At 34.8% G+C, this 16,222-nt stretch overlaps 1 protein-coding gene across 1 annotated transcript in view; it reads right to left on the reverse strand.

The window, feature by feature from the left end:
- Positions 1 to 3,709: 3,709 nt before the first annotated feature.
- NUP107 (nucleoporin 107) overlaps positions 3,710 to 16,222 on the reverse strand; it is a 40,741-nt gene continuing 28,228 nt past the window's right edge. Inside the window, exons 18-28 of the mRNA XM_019748987.2 lie at positions 14,249 to 14,318; positions 13,809 to 13,927; positions 13,051 to 13,089; positions 12,634 to 12,784; positions 12,021 to 12,133; positions 11,291 to 11,393; positions 10,671 to 10,831; positions 9,458 to 9,583; positions 8,949 to 9,062; positions 4,226 to 4,393; positions 3,710 to 3,875 (exon numbers count right to left, since the gene is read on the reverse strand). Of these exons, the coding sequence (XP_019604546.2) occupies positions 3,768 to 3,875; positions 4,226 to 4,393; positions 8,949 to 9,062; positions 9,458 to 9,583; positions 10,671 to 10,831; positions 11,291 to 11,393; positions 12,021 to 12,133; positions 12,634 to 12,784; positions 13,051 to 13,089; positions 13,809 to 13,927; positions 14,249 to 14,318 (1,272 nt within the window). The 3' untranslated portion in view covers positions 3,710 to 3,767. The remainder of the gene's footprint in view (positions 3,876 to 4,225; positions 4,394 to 8,948; positions 9,063 to 9,457; positions 9,584 to 10,670; positions 10,832 to 11,290; positions 11,394 to 12,020; positions 12,134 to 12,633; positions 12,785 to 13,050; positions 13,090 to 13,808; positions 13,928 to 14,248; positions 14,319 to 16,222) is intronic.

Consider the following 16,222-nt stretch of genomic DNA (forward strand, 5'->3'; position numbering starts at 1 on the left):
TTTGTCTCTTGGCTAGCCTTGCCAGTAATTTGTCGGTTTCATGGGACTTCAAAAGATTACTTCTACTGATTTTGTTTCATGCTGACATTTCCCCCTAATTTCTTCAATAGAATGTTCAGTTCGTTTATTTAAAAATAAAAAGGATTTAAGGCTGTTTCCTCCTGAGGATAGCTTTGCCCACAGTCTTCAGGACAATGTGACATCCTCATTGTCCATAATTCCTAACCAGTCTGATTGAGTTTTAATTTCCTTTTTGATGCAAGAATTATTCAAATATTGAGCACCTGCTTTGTGTCAGGCACTGTATTTGGCACTTGGGAGATAATGGAGAGTAAAACCAATCAAGACCCTCTCTCATAGAACTTAATGAAAGAAGACTCTTCACTAAGCAATTGCTAGGTTGGTGCAAAAGTAATTGTGGTTTATGCAATTATTAACCTTTTAATCCACAGTTACTTTTGCGCCAACCTAATATAAACCATAATAAATGAATGTTCTAAAGTCACAAAATACGGTCCTATGAATATATAAGAGAACCTGACCTAAACTTAGGGAGAGGTAGTCAAGAACTTCCCTAATGAAATAAATTCTTTTAACATTTGAGTCAGAAGTTAGTTAGGCAGACAGAGTCTAAAGTCTACCTAACATGGTCTTTCTGATAAGCATTTCTTCCTATCATGCCACCAAACTCGACCATCTTACTATATTGTGGGCCTTTTCTGTTTTATACAGAGGGTGCCAAAAAAATTTATACACATTTTAAGAAAGGAAAAAACTGAATGAAAATTTTAATACTCTATACCGATAACAAAAGGTGAATACAAGTCATGCGTATACACCCCTGGTATTTATATTATCATCCTCCCTTCCAGTTTGGATCTAAGAACCCAACCTGATCAGTGCTTTATCACATTTACCCTCACCTACTCCCCAGGTAAGAACGGAGGCTTTAGTTAGCCTATTTTAGCCTATCTTCATTTAACCTACTCCATTGTCTCCTTGTAATTATACATTTGGACTGATAACCTTAGCATGGATAAATTATATTTTTTATCATTCCTCTATTTCTCTTATATTCAAAATAGTTAAAATATGAACTCAAATTTGGGTTAGAGATAAAAATATCTAGTGGATTTAGTGTATTCCAACTGCTTGTTTAGGGTTACTGATCCTAATTCTGTTGTTCAAGGCCCTTCTCAGTCTAACCCCATTTTTGACATTCATCCAGTTTCTCACTGTTCCAGAACCTGTACCTCTCCAGGCTGATTTAGTTGGTTAAGTGGCTTTCTCTTCTTTCATCAAAGTGCAGGAGCCATAACCCTTACTCATCCTGAAATGTGATTATTATCCTTATTTTCATTTTTACATGATGGAAATAGAGATTCATGGCTGTTAATCTTGCAGCTAAAATGGGATGAGAGTAAGATTCAAACCAGTTTCTCTGGCTCCCTAGCCTACTTTCCTTCTTTTTGATTATGGAGAATTCCAACCTTAAAGTGCAAAGTTAAAACAGTATGGTGAACCCCCTTGTACCAACAGTCTGGTTTCACCAACTGCCATTCTTGTTTCATGTATACCCTCTCCCCACTCTTCCATTAGATTTTTAAAAGGTAAATTTACAAATCTTAAACTGTTGACAAATGGATGCACCTATGAACCCCACACCCGTTAAGATATAAAACATTTCCATCATCTCAGAAAATTCCCTAGAAAATTCTCACCCTACCACCAAGAGGAAGCCACTGTTCCAATTGATTTCACCAGTTTCGATTCTATAATAGAACTTCATACAATGAATCACACACTATGTATTCTTTTTGTGTCTAAGTTCTTTTGTTGAATAGATCAATTCTTTCCTTTTTATATTGCTGAGTAGTATTTTTGTTATGAACATACAATTCTCCTACTGACAGTGTAAGGTATAGGGGGGGTAGTTCATTTATTTTCCATATGGATATTCAGTTGTTCTGCCACAATTTATTGAAATTCACCCAAATTTTGATTTTGAAAAATTTTAAATCTAGTTAACATTTTGCCATATTTGCCTTACCTTTGTAGACTTTTATTTTAAAGCTAAACCGTTTCAAAGTACAGGCTTCATCTCTAAATATTTCAGCATGCATCTCCTAAGAATAAGAACACTCTTCTACCTAGCCACAATACCATTATCACACCTAAGAAAATTAATATTAATTCAATCATCCCAAATAATACACAATCTGTTTTCTTGCTGGAATATTGATAGGCATTGTGTTAACCTTGTATATCAATATGAGAAGGGACATCTTTACTATCTTGAGTCTTACAATTAATAAACATGGCGTGTCTCTCCATTTATTTTGCTCCTTTGGTTTCTTTCAGCAGCATTTTATAGTTTTCAACATACAACTCCCATACATGTTAGATTTACACTTTTTTATCAGTTCATACTGCTCTACCTCGTTTTTAAAATGGATACATAGTAAGATATAAGAATGAAAGGTTTTGATGACTGAATATTTCATCACTGGATCACTTTAGCTAGAATAAAAACTTGAGGCCGACTCCATTGTCTCTGTACCTCTTCCCAACTGATGCCAGGAAGATAATGTTATTATCAACTCTCGCTGTCTGTGCTGGGTACAGGACTGCCGATACTCATCTCTGACTTAAGCTGGAATGGCCCATGCTTAGCTAGTAAGAATCATCTACACATATTACATTTAAAAATACAAATTCTATGACTCTTTGCCAGGACTCCTGAGCCAGACATCTTAGGGGTGCCATCTATAAATACATACTCGTATTTAACAAATTCCTCAGGGGATTCAGATGATTAGCCCGTTTTGGAAATTACTAACCCAGACCACGTTTTCTATTAGTCACATTCTCTTTAAATTTTTTCCCATTTGTAAGTCCTACGTTCTTGTCGGTTCGGCATCTTGCTGATTCATAAACATGCATTAGCACTTGAAGGCCTTGCTCATATTGGTTTCCTGATCTGTAGTGCCTCACCATTCTTGTTCTGTATCTTTACCTTTGTAAATTCAGTATATTACTCAAACCACAACCCAAATGCTACTTCCTCAGAGACCTTTTAGCTGGAAATAGTTCTTCATGCTCTGATTACTTGTATTTTTTAATGGCACTGAAAAAAAAAAAGTTTATTGTATTTCCCCTAGTAGAAGGGCTGGATTAGATCTTACTCATTTTGTATTCCTCAATTTATTCAGTTCACCATTCACCATGTGCCAGATACTACATTAATTCTTTCCATGCTCCAACTTATTTTAACAGCAGGTTCACTGAATGAAAGTTAATAAACTAGAAATGTCTTCAAAATAAAGAGAACAATAGCTTAATATTATTTTAGAAAACATTTTTGCTATATTCATTTTCTTAGCTTTAATATTTAAAAATTACTAAATTTTATGAGAAATTACACACCTGACTTAAATCTACTTTCCATTCTTTTCAGAATACTTATGATCATAGGAAAAAAATAGGATAACAGGAAATTTAATTTCTTATTACACAACAGAATTTGTAAAGAACAGAAATTTTTAATTTTTATATAATTTTATTAATAAACAGGGAAATAACTGATATAATACACTAAAATTTCAGTGTTACCATAATATTCTGAAAAGTACAAAATTCAAATGTTTAAATTTTACGAATATTTTTCCCCATAATGCAAAAGAAAAAACCCAGTAATTACAAATATGTATATTTTACAAAAAACTCCATTTATCATGGAAATAGTGAGATTACAAAGAGTAGATGAATTATGACTGAATTTCATATCCTAATGGATCAAGCCCCTGATCTAGGAGCATCAGAGAGGATTCTCTTAACTTCTGCAGCAATTTCCTTAGCTCTTCCTTAGAAAATACCTGATTTTAAAAAAAGAGAAAAACAAAAATTAAGAACTTTTAGTCACCTAATCAACTCGATTAGCCTAACATAAGAAATCCCTCTTTGACATTTACGTAGCTAGAGGCCAGTATGATAGCATGGCCTAGGAATTTCAAAGTTATTTCTCTGAGTCAGTCTAAATACTTCTAACTGCTTAGGAATGTATACACATTTTGGGGGAAAAGTACAATAATTAAAACGGGATTATCACTTTAAGAAAATCTAAGTACAGCTAAAAAAAAAAATAAACACATCTCACACAATTAAATATTACTACAGAGCTTACCAAATCATTAAAATGTAAATGTGTAAATGCTCTAGAACTTACCAGATACAGTTTGTGGCGCTCAGAGGACACCATATCTGCTAACTGCAGGCATTCCTGATACTGACCAGTACTATGCAATACAGTGTGAAGCAGAAAACACAACGCCGGCAGACAGAGCTTTCTCAGTAAAACCATTTGATGTGTTCTTTCATGGTCTTCCTCAGCATCCTAGGGACAGACAACATCAAGGAGTCATTTTAACTACTTTAAGCTAAATACTCTGTACGGAATCAAAACCAAAAAGCAACAGGGAGAAGCTAAAGAATTTCTCTAAAGCTTATCATGCCCATTAAAAGTAAAACAAGGCAGAGCTTTCAGTCATGGTATCTAGTAGGCAAGATTTTTTAGCAAAACAACATGAAGATGAACAAAATATACTACAGAGGAGTCACAGGTCTGATAATGAAAACAAAATGCTTCTGATTTGTATTTCTAGTAAACTTACTATGTCTTGAATAAAAACGTGTAATAGGAGTAAGAGTTAGAGACTGAATACCACTAGGCAAAACTCAGAACAGAAACAATCACCATTCCCCTGGACATCCGAGTACAGATGGAAACAGAGGCATATAAGGAGGTCTGAGAAGATGTACCTGACTTGCAGCAAAGACTGTGGCTGAGAAGAAGGGTCAGGATGGGGGCGGGGGGAAGGGGTGGTGGGGGAAAGGCGTGCAGGGAAGGACAACTTCACTGCAAACGTCTTGTTTTTAAACAAAAAACAAATTTATGATATCTTTGTGTTAATTTTTTTAAAATAGAAAAATTGAAAGCACCTATAGATTTGAATAATATAACCAATGAGACAAAACTAACAACTATGTGAGGAAAACTTAATGTGGAGAAAACAAGTAACATTTCTTTTGAGTATGCATAAATCTTTCTAAAAAATTATGTAAGAGTGCAGGAGAATAAACCTTACATTTTCTCCTAACAAATTTGAAAACTAAAGTAATTAAAATATAAAGGTACTCAACCACACTAAAATTTCTGAAATAATCTTAAAAATAGGAAGGAAATCCACAGAACTCATAGTGTAAAACAAAACAGAAAACAGGACACGTTAAAACAACTGGTTCTTTGAAAAGCCTATTGAAGATACACACAATTTTTAAAAGGGTACTTTCTTAGAAGTTTGCATTTTTTTTCCTTATGACAATTATATTAATCTCTAAAAATATCTTCATGTGTGAGGCTGTAATATTAAACTGCTAAAACATTTTTCAAAGGTAGATATAAGTGGAGGTGTGAAACAACAAACTGTAACCTGGTAATTCTACCAATGAGTAATTGTACTAAGTTAGTCTGACCTAGGTCAGGTTTCCACACAGGAAAAATTACCATCAATCTTTTAGTCTTGTTTTGAGATATAAAAACATAAAAGCAAACACTAAAATGCGTGCTTTGCATTTTTAGCTTTAAAAGGGTTAGCACCTTCATTTCTTTTCTCAAATAGGAATTCATCACTACCTTCACAGGGGTATTTAAAACACCTTACTAGTAATTCTTACCAGTGATTCCTACCTGGTGCCTAGAATGAGAGGACTGCTGTCATTCTATTTGTGCTTCAATGTAGTCTTTCCCCCTACACTACAGAGGCCAAGTACCCCTGGCTCCTAGACTCCTTATCCCATGAAAGTAGCAGCAGGTTCATCAATAACCTCACCTCACAGGATGGATTCCGTTTGTCAATAACCTCACCTCACAGGATGGATTCTGTTTATCAATAACCTCACCTCACAGGATGGATTCTGTTTATCAATAACCTCACCTCATAGGATGGATTCCATTTTTCAATAACCTCACCTCACAGGATGGATTCCGTTTATCAATAACCTCATCTCACAGGATGGATTCCAGGAGCCGCTTCTCCTAAATCCTTCTGCTGCCAAATATCAGGGTATGTTCCCAGTGATCTCCTCTACTGACTATATTATATAATGGATTCCCATACCAGCAGACGGGCTGCTGCTATCAACCATCCAGAATCATGCCTGATGGGCCTGGTGGGCCCAGCAATTTACCACAAGGAAAAGGGAATTAACTGCTCTGCCACAACCTAGGATATTTTTCTTATCTGAATGAAGAAAAGCTTTGAAAAATCCTGTAAATATAGAAAACAAGACGATTCTTTCCATCAGGGACATACAGTGCCTTATATATGAGAAAAACTCATTAACTCAAAGTGTTGATAGCAAAAGTGGACCTGTGGTGACAGGGACCCCTGAAATGAAGACAATGCATTCACCCCAATAATGTAGTACTATTCATTTACCAAGTAATTTCTGAAAGCCTCTTACGTTTTAGGTATTATTTGAAGTGCCACGGTCAGAGAAATGAAAACAAGGTTTCTCCCTTCATGAAGGTTATATTCTAATGGGGGCAGACATACAAAAACAAATAAATTGATATACATTGTATCAGACTGTGGTAAGTGCTATGAAGAAAACTAACTCAGGATAAGGAGACAAAACGTTGACAGGTGTGTGTACATATATGTATATGTTATTTAGGATAGGGTGGCTGGGGCGGGGGAGAGTCTAAAAGATGACATTTGAGCAGGCTGCTCAAGGAAGGAAGGGAGCCATCCATGCAGATACCTTGGGGAAAGAGCATTCTAGGCAGAGGGAGAACAGCAAAGAGGTTCAGAAGGATAGAGTATAGGGAGGGGAGAGCTGTAGGACACAAGACAGGGGACGCAGACAAGTTCCAGTGTACATGTGACCTTGTACATCAAGAAAAGTACTTTGAGTTTTATTCAAAGAGTAATGAGAAGACATCAGAAGGTTCTAAGTAGGAGAGTGACATCTATTTCATTTTAAAAGGATTACTAGCTGATCTATATGAGGAAGAGACTGTATAAGGAAGAGTGGGAAGCAAGGGAAAGACTGTTGGAGCTTCAACTAAAATGTAGTGTAAGCAGAGATGGTGAAAAGTAGGTAAAAATGGCCTGCCTGCTCCACACCCTGCTATCGCTGTGTGCCACCAGCCTCCAACACTAATGGGACCATTCCACAGTTACATAACAACTTGGAGGTGTCAGTAGAAGAGACAGTATATAATGCCTTGGCTATCTTGTACATCTGTGCTTTGCACAATAGTAGCTGGCCAGGCAAATGAGTGGGGGCTTAAGTCATGGCTGTGCTCCACTCTACAGGTCATGCTCACCTGGCATGGAATTGATCTGTGTAAGGGAAAGGGTATCATTTCCTACTTCTTATACAAGTGACACATGTGGTAGCAGAAACCCTGATAATTCCCTGTTTTGTTGAACAAGTAAGAGTGTTAAGCTAAACTAAACCACGGTGATTCAAAATGTCATTATTTACCATTTGATTGTTCAAGAAATCTCTTCTTGTCTGGATTATTTGAAGCGGTTGAGACTGAACATTGATTTTTAAATGTTTGATAAAAAAAATGGTATCATTCATTGCCTTCTATTCCACCTCCATTTTTACACTACTCCAGCCTGTTTTGTGGCTTTCATGATCTAATCTACTAAGATTAATTAATAACTAGTATAACAAAGATTTGTGTATTAAGGCACTCAAGTCTTTTTAAAATTTAAATAGCATTTAGCAACACAAAAACTTTTATCTTTGTGAACACAAATTAGAAAAGTTGAGCCTGAGGAACCTGCTAAAACTTCAACATTACTTATGAAGTCAGCAGAGTTCTATTAAGAATTTTAGGGTAAGAAGAAAAGACTTTAAAGATATTACTGTATCAGGGATTAGTAACAAATAGGAGCTCAAAGCTAATCTCCTAGCCCTATTGTTTTTTTGCTTCTGGGAAGCCAGAGAAGCTAGAAAAATGTTGTGGCTAAAAAAAAATAGTGAATATGTTAGGACACGGTAGAAGATACTAGGAATACTCCTATGGTTTTCTCTGTTCAAAATAATGTGCCAGCTATCCAGAATTCAGCATTTCCAAGTCTCTCTGGATAGACCATCAGGTCTGCAAAGGCAAAACTGAGGTAGTTTCTGTCGTGCCCCAGGTTCAAGCTTCAGTGTCCTTCCCTCACTGATTATCACCAGTATCCTTCCTTTCCCCCATCTCAGCTCATCCAAATTCTACCCGATTCCTTCAAGATTCAGTCAAATGCTATACCTTTCAAGCATCCTGTCCAGATCTCTTCCAGGCAGAGGAAGCCTTTTTTCTCCCTGAACTCACAAAATACTTAATTTGTGATTTTCTTATGGCATTAAGTACTTCTGTAGCTGGTTCTCAACCCAGGGTACACATTAAAGCTTGCTATTCAATTAATAAAAAATCAAAAATAAAAAGCCCGTCCCTACCTTAGACCAATTCAACCAGAACCTCTGGGGACGGAACCCAGCATTTTAAAAAAGCTTTCAAGATAAATGGATAGCTCAGAGGTGACAGTCACTGCTTTACATGTCTTACTCATTCTACCAGACTTATCCTCATATCCCTAAATTGAGTTGAATGCTTGTATAATTAAAATTGTAGGTCCAGAATTTAAAAAAATTAGATTTTGGTATCCCGAGTGAAGATATTAAACATGAAGAAACAGTTTACCCAAGAGTTGAATATTCCTATTCCCTAGCTAGTATTTTCAGTTTAGATTTAAATTATGGGATGTTCAGTTTTAAATACAAAGGTTATGTAAGAACTATAGATGCTCCTATTCAGAGACAAAACTTTTAAAAAAAGAGATACACATATTTTTTGCTTTTAGCTACAAACAATGCACACAACTTACCTCTCTAACATCCACCATCCATCCTCCATCAACAAACAATAAGACATTGTACATTTTCTCCTTTACATCAGCAGTTAGGGCATCCAAATGCCCTTTCCAAATACCATAATCCATCTGTAAAACAAACAGAAGGCAGATATATAATGGACTAAAACCAATAAATAATGTATTTGTAAGGTGCACACAGGAATATATATAATATGGAGTATCATTCTGAAGAGTTGACATTCAGCCAAATATAAAAATAAACATCAACAGACTGCATTTAAATAAAACACTAAAATAATAGCTTTGTAAATGAATACGATTGTCATCTGAAGGTATGTTTCATCTCTGGCTAATTATCTACTTTAGAAAGAAAAGTAAACAGATGGCTTTTTCTCAAAGCAGAACATTAACAGGAAGATCACCTGTTATAATAGAAATACAGTTGCTGAAAAAAATGATCTCGTTAAATATATGGCATGTATAAAGATGCAACAGACAGGTCTCATCTATATTCAACTTACTTCGTATTTCTTTTCTTTGTGTTCATGAGCCACTTTCTCAGTAAAACTTGGTTGAGGTATCAAAGCAGGTTTTTGTGGCGCTGAATTCATATGCTTAAACCACTCATTAAACGTTTCATGGGCTTCCTAAAATAGAAAATACAAAAATACAAAAAAAGAACTTTTTATATACATTCAACAAAGCTTTTAAAATTTGGTTCTTAGAAATAATTTTGTGGCATCAAGAAACAAAACTGTTCAGTATTTAAGTTTTTATGCAAAAAAATCACTGTGAATGTTTTGTCTAGTGACAAACACCAGCAAGACGTGTACGCGTGTGTGTACACATCGTTTTCTGGCACCGACTCCTATCTCAGCACCCTGATCACATACGTATCTTGACACTTAGCACTCTGTGAGGTGCACATGTTTACTTGCCTGTCTTTTTGACCAATCTTTTAGCTTCTAGGGGGCAAGGACAGAAAGCCATCCACAGACTAGTCCCTGTAGTCACTTCATTATTGTTGAATGAATTTTGAATGCGCATGTTGTTTTTTTAGTCATAACAAATAGAGAATATCTTGCTTTTCTCAGTTATTGCCAAAGGCAGGAATATTAAAGTCTAGATAAGCATTCAAAGAAAACATTAGCTTCAGACATCACATACACTATCTCCCATGTGAGGTGTCTTGTTTGGTTAGCACTGATTAGAGGCTCATATTAATGAAGACCAGGTCATGGTTTCAATGCCCTTGTGGATCAGTCAGTACCACAGTCACAAGAAAGGTAAGATAATGAGTGAGTCAATCACCACTTCTGGAAACAGTTCCAAGTCTGAGAGTGAATCAGAAAGACCATCATGAAGACAGGCACTTAGTCCTTTTCTTCCCACCCTCCCTCCTTCTCTCCACCCACATTCTGGTTCAAGCCGTTGTTTCTTAGTCTAGTTGTGTAGGACACAGCTCCCTGGCCCATGCTGGGATTATGAGCCTTGCGCTCTCCCCAGGCTGAGGCAGTCGGTCACCAGTCATCAGTGGGCTGCTCTCGGCTGGCTGCTCGCCGATCACCTGCGGCAGCCCAGCTCCAGGGAGAGCGGTTGTTCACAGTCTTAGCTGTAGAGGGCGCAGATTACTGCCCCATGTGAAAATCGAACCTCTGACCTCCGTGTTAGGAGCAAAGCGCTCCAACCACCTGAGCCACCAGACCAGCCCCTGTCTTTTTTTTATAGTCTTACCAAATAAGCTCTAATGCACAAATGTTCTCTGATAGCATTATCATCTTCAGCAGGAAGTGGGCTTTCCATTCCTTGTTCCTCCCATTGATTATAGATTTCTGCTATAGAATCCTGAGGAATTTTCACAAATACTTCTTTTGCAGCTTCATGCTTTTTTGAGGCTGTGAAAAAGACATACAATTTTTCAATATATATGTGGATTTCTGTGTAACGGTTTCTAAAGAAGTATAATCATTGGTTTGCAATTTTTACAGTCAGCTGTAACCATTTCAGGTACTTCAGTTAAAGGTCTGGGCGACCTTTCTACCTAACGGCTGGGCCTTTTCCTTATTTCAAAGCTATAGGCACAAAAGGTTTTATTAAATGCAGTTACTTTTACATACTTCTGAGTCTTAAAAAAAGGATTACATTTTTCAAAGCCTTGAGATTATACACAAAATTGAGCAGGACATGAAAATTCACTGTTAAACATGTTTTGTTTCATAATACCAGGTTTGATATATATATGAGTGGCTTTTTGTGCCCTCCACTATTGGAAAGGTTTGAAAAACAAAACAAAGTTTGAAGAATATATAGATTTGAACAAAAAACTTTAAAAAGAATATAAAAATACAGCATACCCAAGAATTTTCTTATTATTGCATTGCCTTGTTTTAGTGCTTCGGCCCTCTGTGCTGGGTCAAACACCAACCAGTCAATTACATCAATTTTTAAACGGTCCTCCTATTAATTTGAGAGAGAGAAAAAAGAAACATCAATTTTGTTGTTTTCTAAGATATTCTGCAAATTAGAATTAACTTACACCTGCGCTTCTAGTGAACATCACTGTCCCTCAAATTATACAAAACTATGAAAGAATCCAGCTTTCCTTAGCTTATTTTCATATTTAATAGCTTTCTATTAAATTATGGATAAACCTACTTGACTGTGAATCTGGAATTATATATTCTATGTCCCACCAACTTAACCATGTGATTCCTTTAAGTGTTACTCTAAAAATTTTTTCTTTCCTAGATAAAACTTTCAATTCCTTTCTGAAAATAGGAATATGTAAGTATCATAAGAGTTAGTGATTGATCAAGTATCTAGAATAATGCGATGAGCAAAAACCCAAAGCTCAGATTTTTTTCAATTAAAGAAGCTTCCTCTAACATAATACTACTATAAGTAATCCCTTATATAAGACTTGAAGTTTGCTTTCAATTTTTATAATTTAAAAGGTTTTGGCTGACAAAGAAAAATTCTTAAAGAAAAGAAGCCAGAGAAGTTTAAGGTAGAAAGTCACCAAAGCACAACACAAGGGATTACTAGGAGTTACACCTAACACACTTCCCCTCACCCTTATATTACCTCAGTAGTGCCAGTATCTAGGGCTGGGGCCAGGTCATGATGACTGAATTCACCATTGTCCTTCTTTCGAATATTCTCAACTACAGTTTTTGTTATAGTTGCAATATCCAAATCTGAAGAATTTTTTGAAGAGACAAAAACAAGACTTAATCGTTCACACCAATATTCTCTAAACAGTCACAATGATTTGGTAAATTTGGGATAGAAATTTTTAAAAACTGTAACATAAAATATGAAAGACATTATGACAAATATATGGTGATGGAAGGAGAACTGACTCTGGGTGGTGAACACACAATGGGATTTATAGATGATATAATACAGAATTGTACACCTGAAACCTATGTAATTTTACTAATAATTGTCACCCCAATAAATTTAAAAAAAAAGAAAAAAGACGCATTAGGAAAAAAAAAAAGACATTATGAAAGAAAATGCCAAAATTTAAAGATACAGATTTTTACACAAGTTACAGTATATTTTATTCCTAAAACAGAATTTCATTGAAATTCTCTTAAGAGAAATAAGATTTAAAACTAGAAGGATGTTACTAAAGCCAAAATGATAAATTTGCCTACAAAGCCCAATGATGAAGTTCTCAAACTACTTTTACCTGCTTCTTTAGCCAGCTCCAGGCAATGGTGGCGCTGCTCAAGTTCTGTCACACCTTCCAAAAACAGTGCGTACTGGGCAACAGCTAGGTCTTGAGGTAAATGACAGGTATAAAATGCTATGAGATTTATATGCTTCTCATTTATTAAAAGCTGAAAAATAGAAAAAGATCAAAATATGTCAGTAATAAAACAAATGTTTGAAAAAGTTCAAACATATTTAGGAGAAATTCACACAAACACGGATTTGTGCTGCTAAACAGAAAAATTCTTAAAAAATGAACTTATGATAATTAAAGGTCTCTTACAAATTCTGATGAATTTCCTGCCACTGGATATTAAAATACCATCATTCTAATTTTTATTTTCATTAAAATAGTAAAAAAAAAAAAATCAAATGGTGGATTCTCCAAGTTTACCTGTATATATGTCTTTAAAACCTCAATGGAAACTTCTTCCTTCATTGGGAAAAAAGATATAATTCAATTATAAACACAACTGCTTATGTGTATCAGCAATATGTCTAATAAAAATTCTGCTATTAAATTTTTAAATATTTACTATTGAGCAAAAACTATATGCAAGGCTAAGTGCTTAGCCAAATTCATATACTGCCTGATTTAATCTTACCATACTCTTTGTGGGTAGTTACTATTATTGTCACATTTTACAGAGAAAGAAACTAAGACCTATGGAGGTTTTATTTATCCAGAACAACAAAGCTATAAGCTGCTTAGAAAGGCTGTGAACCCAAGATTCTTACTCCAAAACCCAAGCTTTCAACTGCTGTATCATTCTGCCTTCTACATGTACTCTGACCAAATGTTATGATTTAGGAAAAAAGAAAAAAAGAAAACAAAGATTTATAATCTCACATTGAACTCTGTCTTGTTCAATTAGCCTAGCTGCTTGAGTTAGATTTAGAGTTGGGTCCTGATGAGGATTAAAGTTATGAATTTGCCAAAAACCAGATGACCATCAGCATTCTGCAACCACGTATTAGAATCCTAATAGGTCACCCACAGCGAGTTACCACTGAATGACCATATGAGACTATATAGAAGACTTTGGCACCCTTATGACTATTTCTAGAAAACAACAGAAAAGCAGTATTTTCCTGACGACAAGTCTAAAGCATCCGTCTTGTAGAGAAGGTAAATAGTTCATTTTTATTTACTTTGGTCTGTAGTCCCAGAGTGCGAAAAAACAAAATAAGATGAGTCATGAAGCGCAGGAGGTGTCCAGGTAGATTATTTCTGCTTTTGGAAAGCCATTTGCTAAACTCATCCATCAAACCTACGAGCCATCAAAGCAAAGATTCAACAATAGGAATAAGAATCAAAAGAAGATACATAAACATTACCAAGAACATTTACCACATTCCTATAGTGCTATTTAGTCACTATCTCATTGTTAACAACCATCATATAAAACTGACTCTGGATTAAATCCAAACTGTTATATTTAACAGTTAAATAGATGGTTGCATCAAAATAGACTTTTTATGAAGATTAAAAGATGTAGTGAGTCATACGCATTGACTTGATAACTTTTTACAAAATTACTATAAGAAAACAAAGAGCTCATACAAAGTAAAATAAAATTATAATATCTTACCATCAATGTCTCCCAGGATAAGGAATTTTTGAACTATATGATAATGTTCTTGATTCTCTTCCAGAACTCTCTGAAAAAATTTTTACATTTTCCATAAATCTCCTAGTGGTCATTCTGTATTATGTACTTATTGTTAAACTAAAAATATCAAACTTCAGAAGGAACACACATAAAGAAAAAGCTGGAAATGAATGATCTCAGGAGATCAAAATAAAACATGGGAAAGATACTGCCTTTGGGATTTAATCAAGGCTTACAAATCCAGGACTGAACAATATGTTTGAAAGCAGAGAACTGTGATAAAACAATTTAATCTCTGTGAATGTTATTAAACTTTTTTTTTTTTTTTTTTTTACTACTGTTTTTCCTTGACACTCCATGATGGACCAGAAAGGAAGTGCATATGTGACCTAAGCAAAATAAACTATAAAGATTTCTTTCAACATGAACAGTAGTTATTAAAAGCATTCTTTGGGTATTCTCTTCTGCACATAGCACCGAGAGTAAGAAAAACCGTCAAAATAGTGAATAGGCACAAAGTAGGAAAAAAAAACATCTACAAGTAACCTTCAGCTGGGTTTCTTGAAGCTTAACAGTTTATTTTTTGTCAACATTTAAAATTTTTACTTAGTTGTCTAAATTTTCTTGCAACATTTATTTTTAACATTCAAACTTTTGTTCCATCTGGAATTTATGTTAATACATAGCATGAGGTAGGGATTTAGCTTTGTTGTCTTTCCAAATGGAAAGTTAATTTTGTCCACTTCATGTATCTAAATAAACCATCCCAGTTCCTCTAAAATGAAAGGTCACCTCTGTCATTGTTTATTTCTCATCTATTCTTACATCTAATGTGGACTTTTGGTTCCACTGATCTATTATTTATTCCTGTGCCAGTTTTATACTGTTTTGCTATATCTTTATATTGTTTTATTATTAAGACAGTATCCCATAACTATTGTTATTTTCCAAATTTTCTTGCCATTCTTACTCATTCATCTATTTGGAAATTTTCTGCCTAGAAATAATCCCCAAAGGTTTAGGTTTCTATGTTAATTTTGGAATGAATGACATTTACGTTGAGTTTTCTCATCCAGGAACGTGGTATATCTATTTACTCATCTTTTTCAATAAAATTCTACAGTTTTCTTTATGAAGGCTCTCAAACCTTTGGTAATTTTTATTCCTAGGTATCTTAGAGTTTCAGTCAATAATTTAAATGGGACTTTTGGGGAGGGCTATATGCTTTTCTAACTAGTTATAACAAGTACAGAAAGGCTACGATTTTTTGTAACTTTGTTTTGTATTTAGATACTTTAACAACTTCTTATCATCTTATTAATTCTAGTAACTTTCTGAGTCTTGAGTTTCTAGATTTACACTTTCAGCATTATGTAAATGTTCCCCCTTTTCTAACATTTATATCTATTCTTTGACGTTCTTGTTTTATTTTCATTAGTTGGAATCTCCAAAATAATAAACACTTGACAGAAAAAAACATTAATTTCCTTACTATACAAAGAGTTCATATACAATAATAAAGATAAAACTCAACAGAAAAATGGGTGAAAGATCTGAACAGGAAATTCACAAACGGTCAATAAACATAGGAAAACTTACTCAGCCTTATGAATACACAGAAAAATGTGAGTAGAACAGTGCACTCTCATTTCTCACCTAATCTGATGGATTGGCAAAAAATAAAAAGGGTGACACACGGGACTGGTGAGAATGCAGGGAAATGGACACAATAAATTACTTGTGAGAGTATGAATTAAATGCTATAACCAGTTAATTAATTTAATACACATACACCCTTCAACCCAGCAACCCTGCTTTCAGGAAACCTATCCTAAAGAAACAGAACTAGTAGGTGAGCATATATGTATATAAGAATGTTCACTATAGTGCTAAAAACAACCTAAATATCAGCAAAAGTGCAATGATTTAAAAATTACATATAGAACATTATGT

This window comes from Rhinolophus sinicus, linkage group LG02 (genome assembly GCF_036562045.2).
Source record: "Rhinolophus sinicus isolate RSC01 linkage group LG02, ASM3656204v1, whole genome shotgun sequence".
NCBI lineage: Eukaryota > Metazoa > Chordata > Mammalia > Chiroptera > Rhinolophidae > Rhinolophus > Rhinolophus sinicus.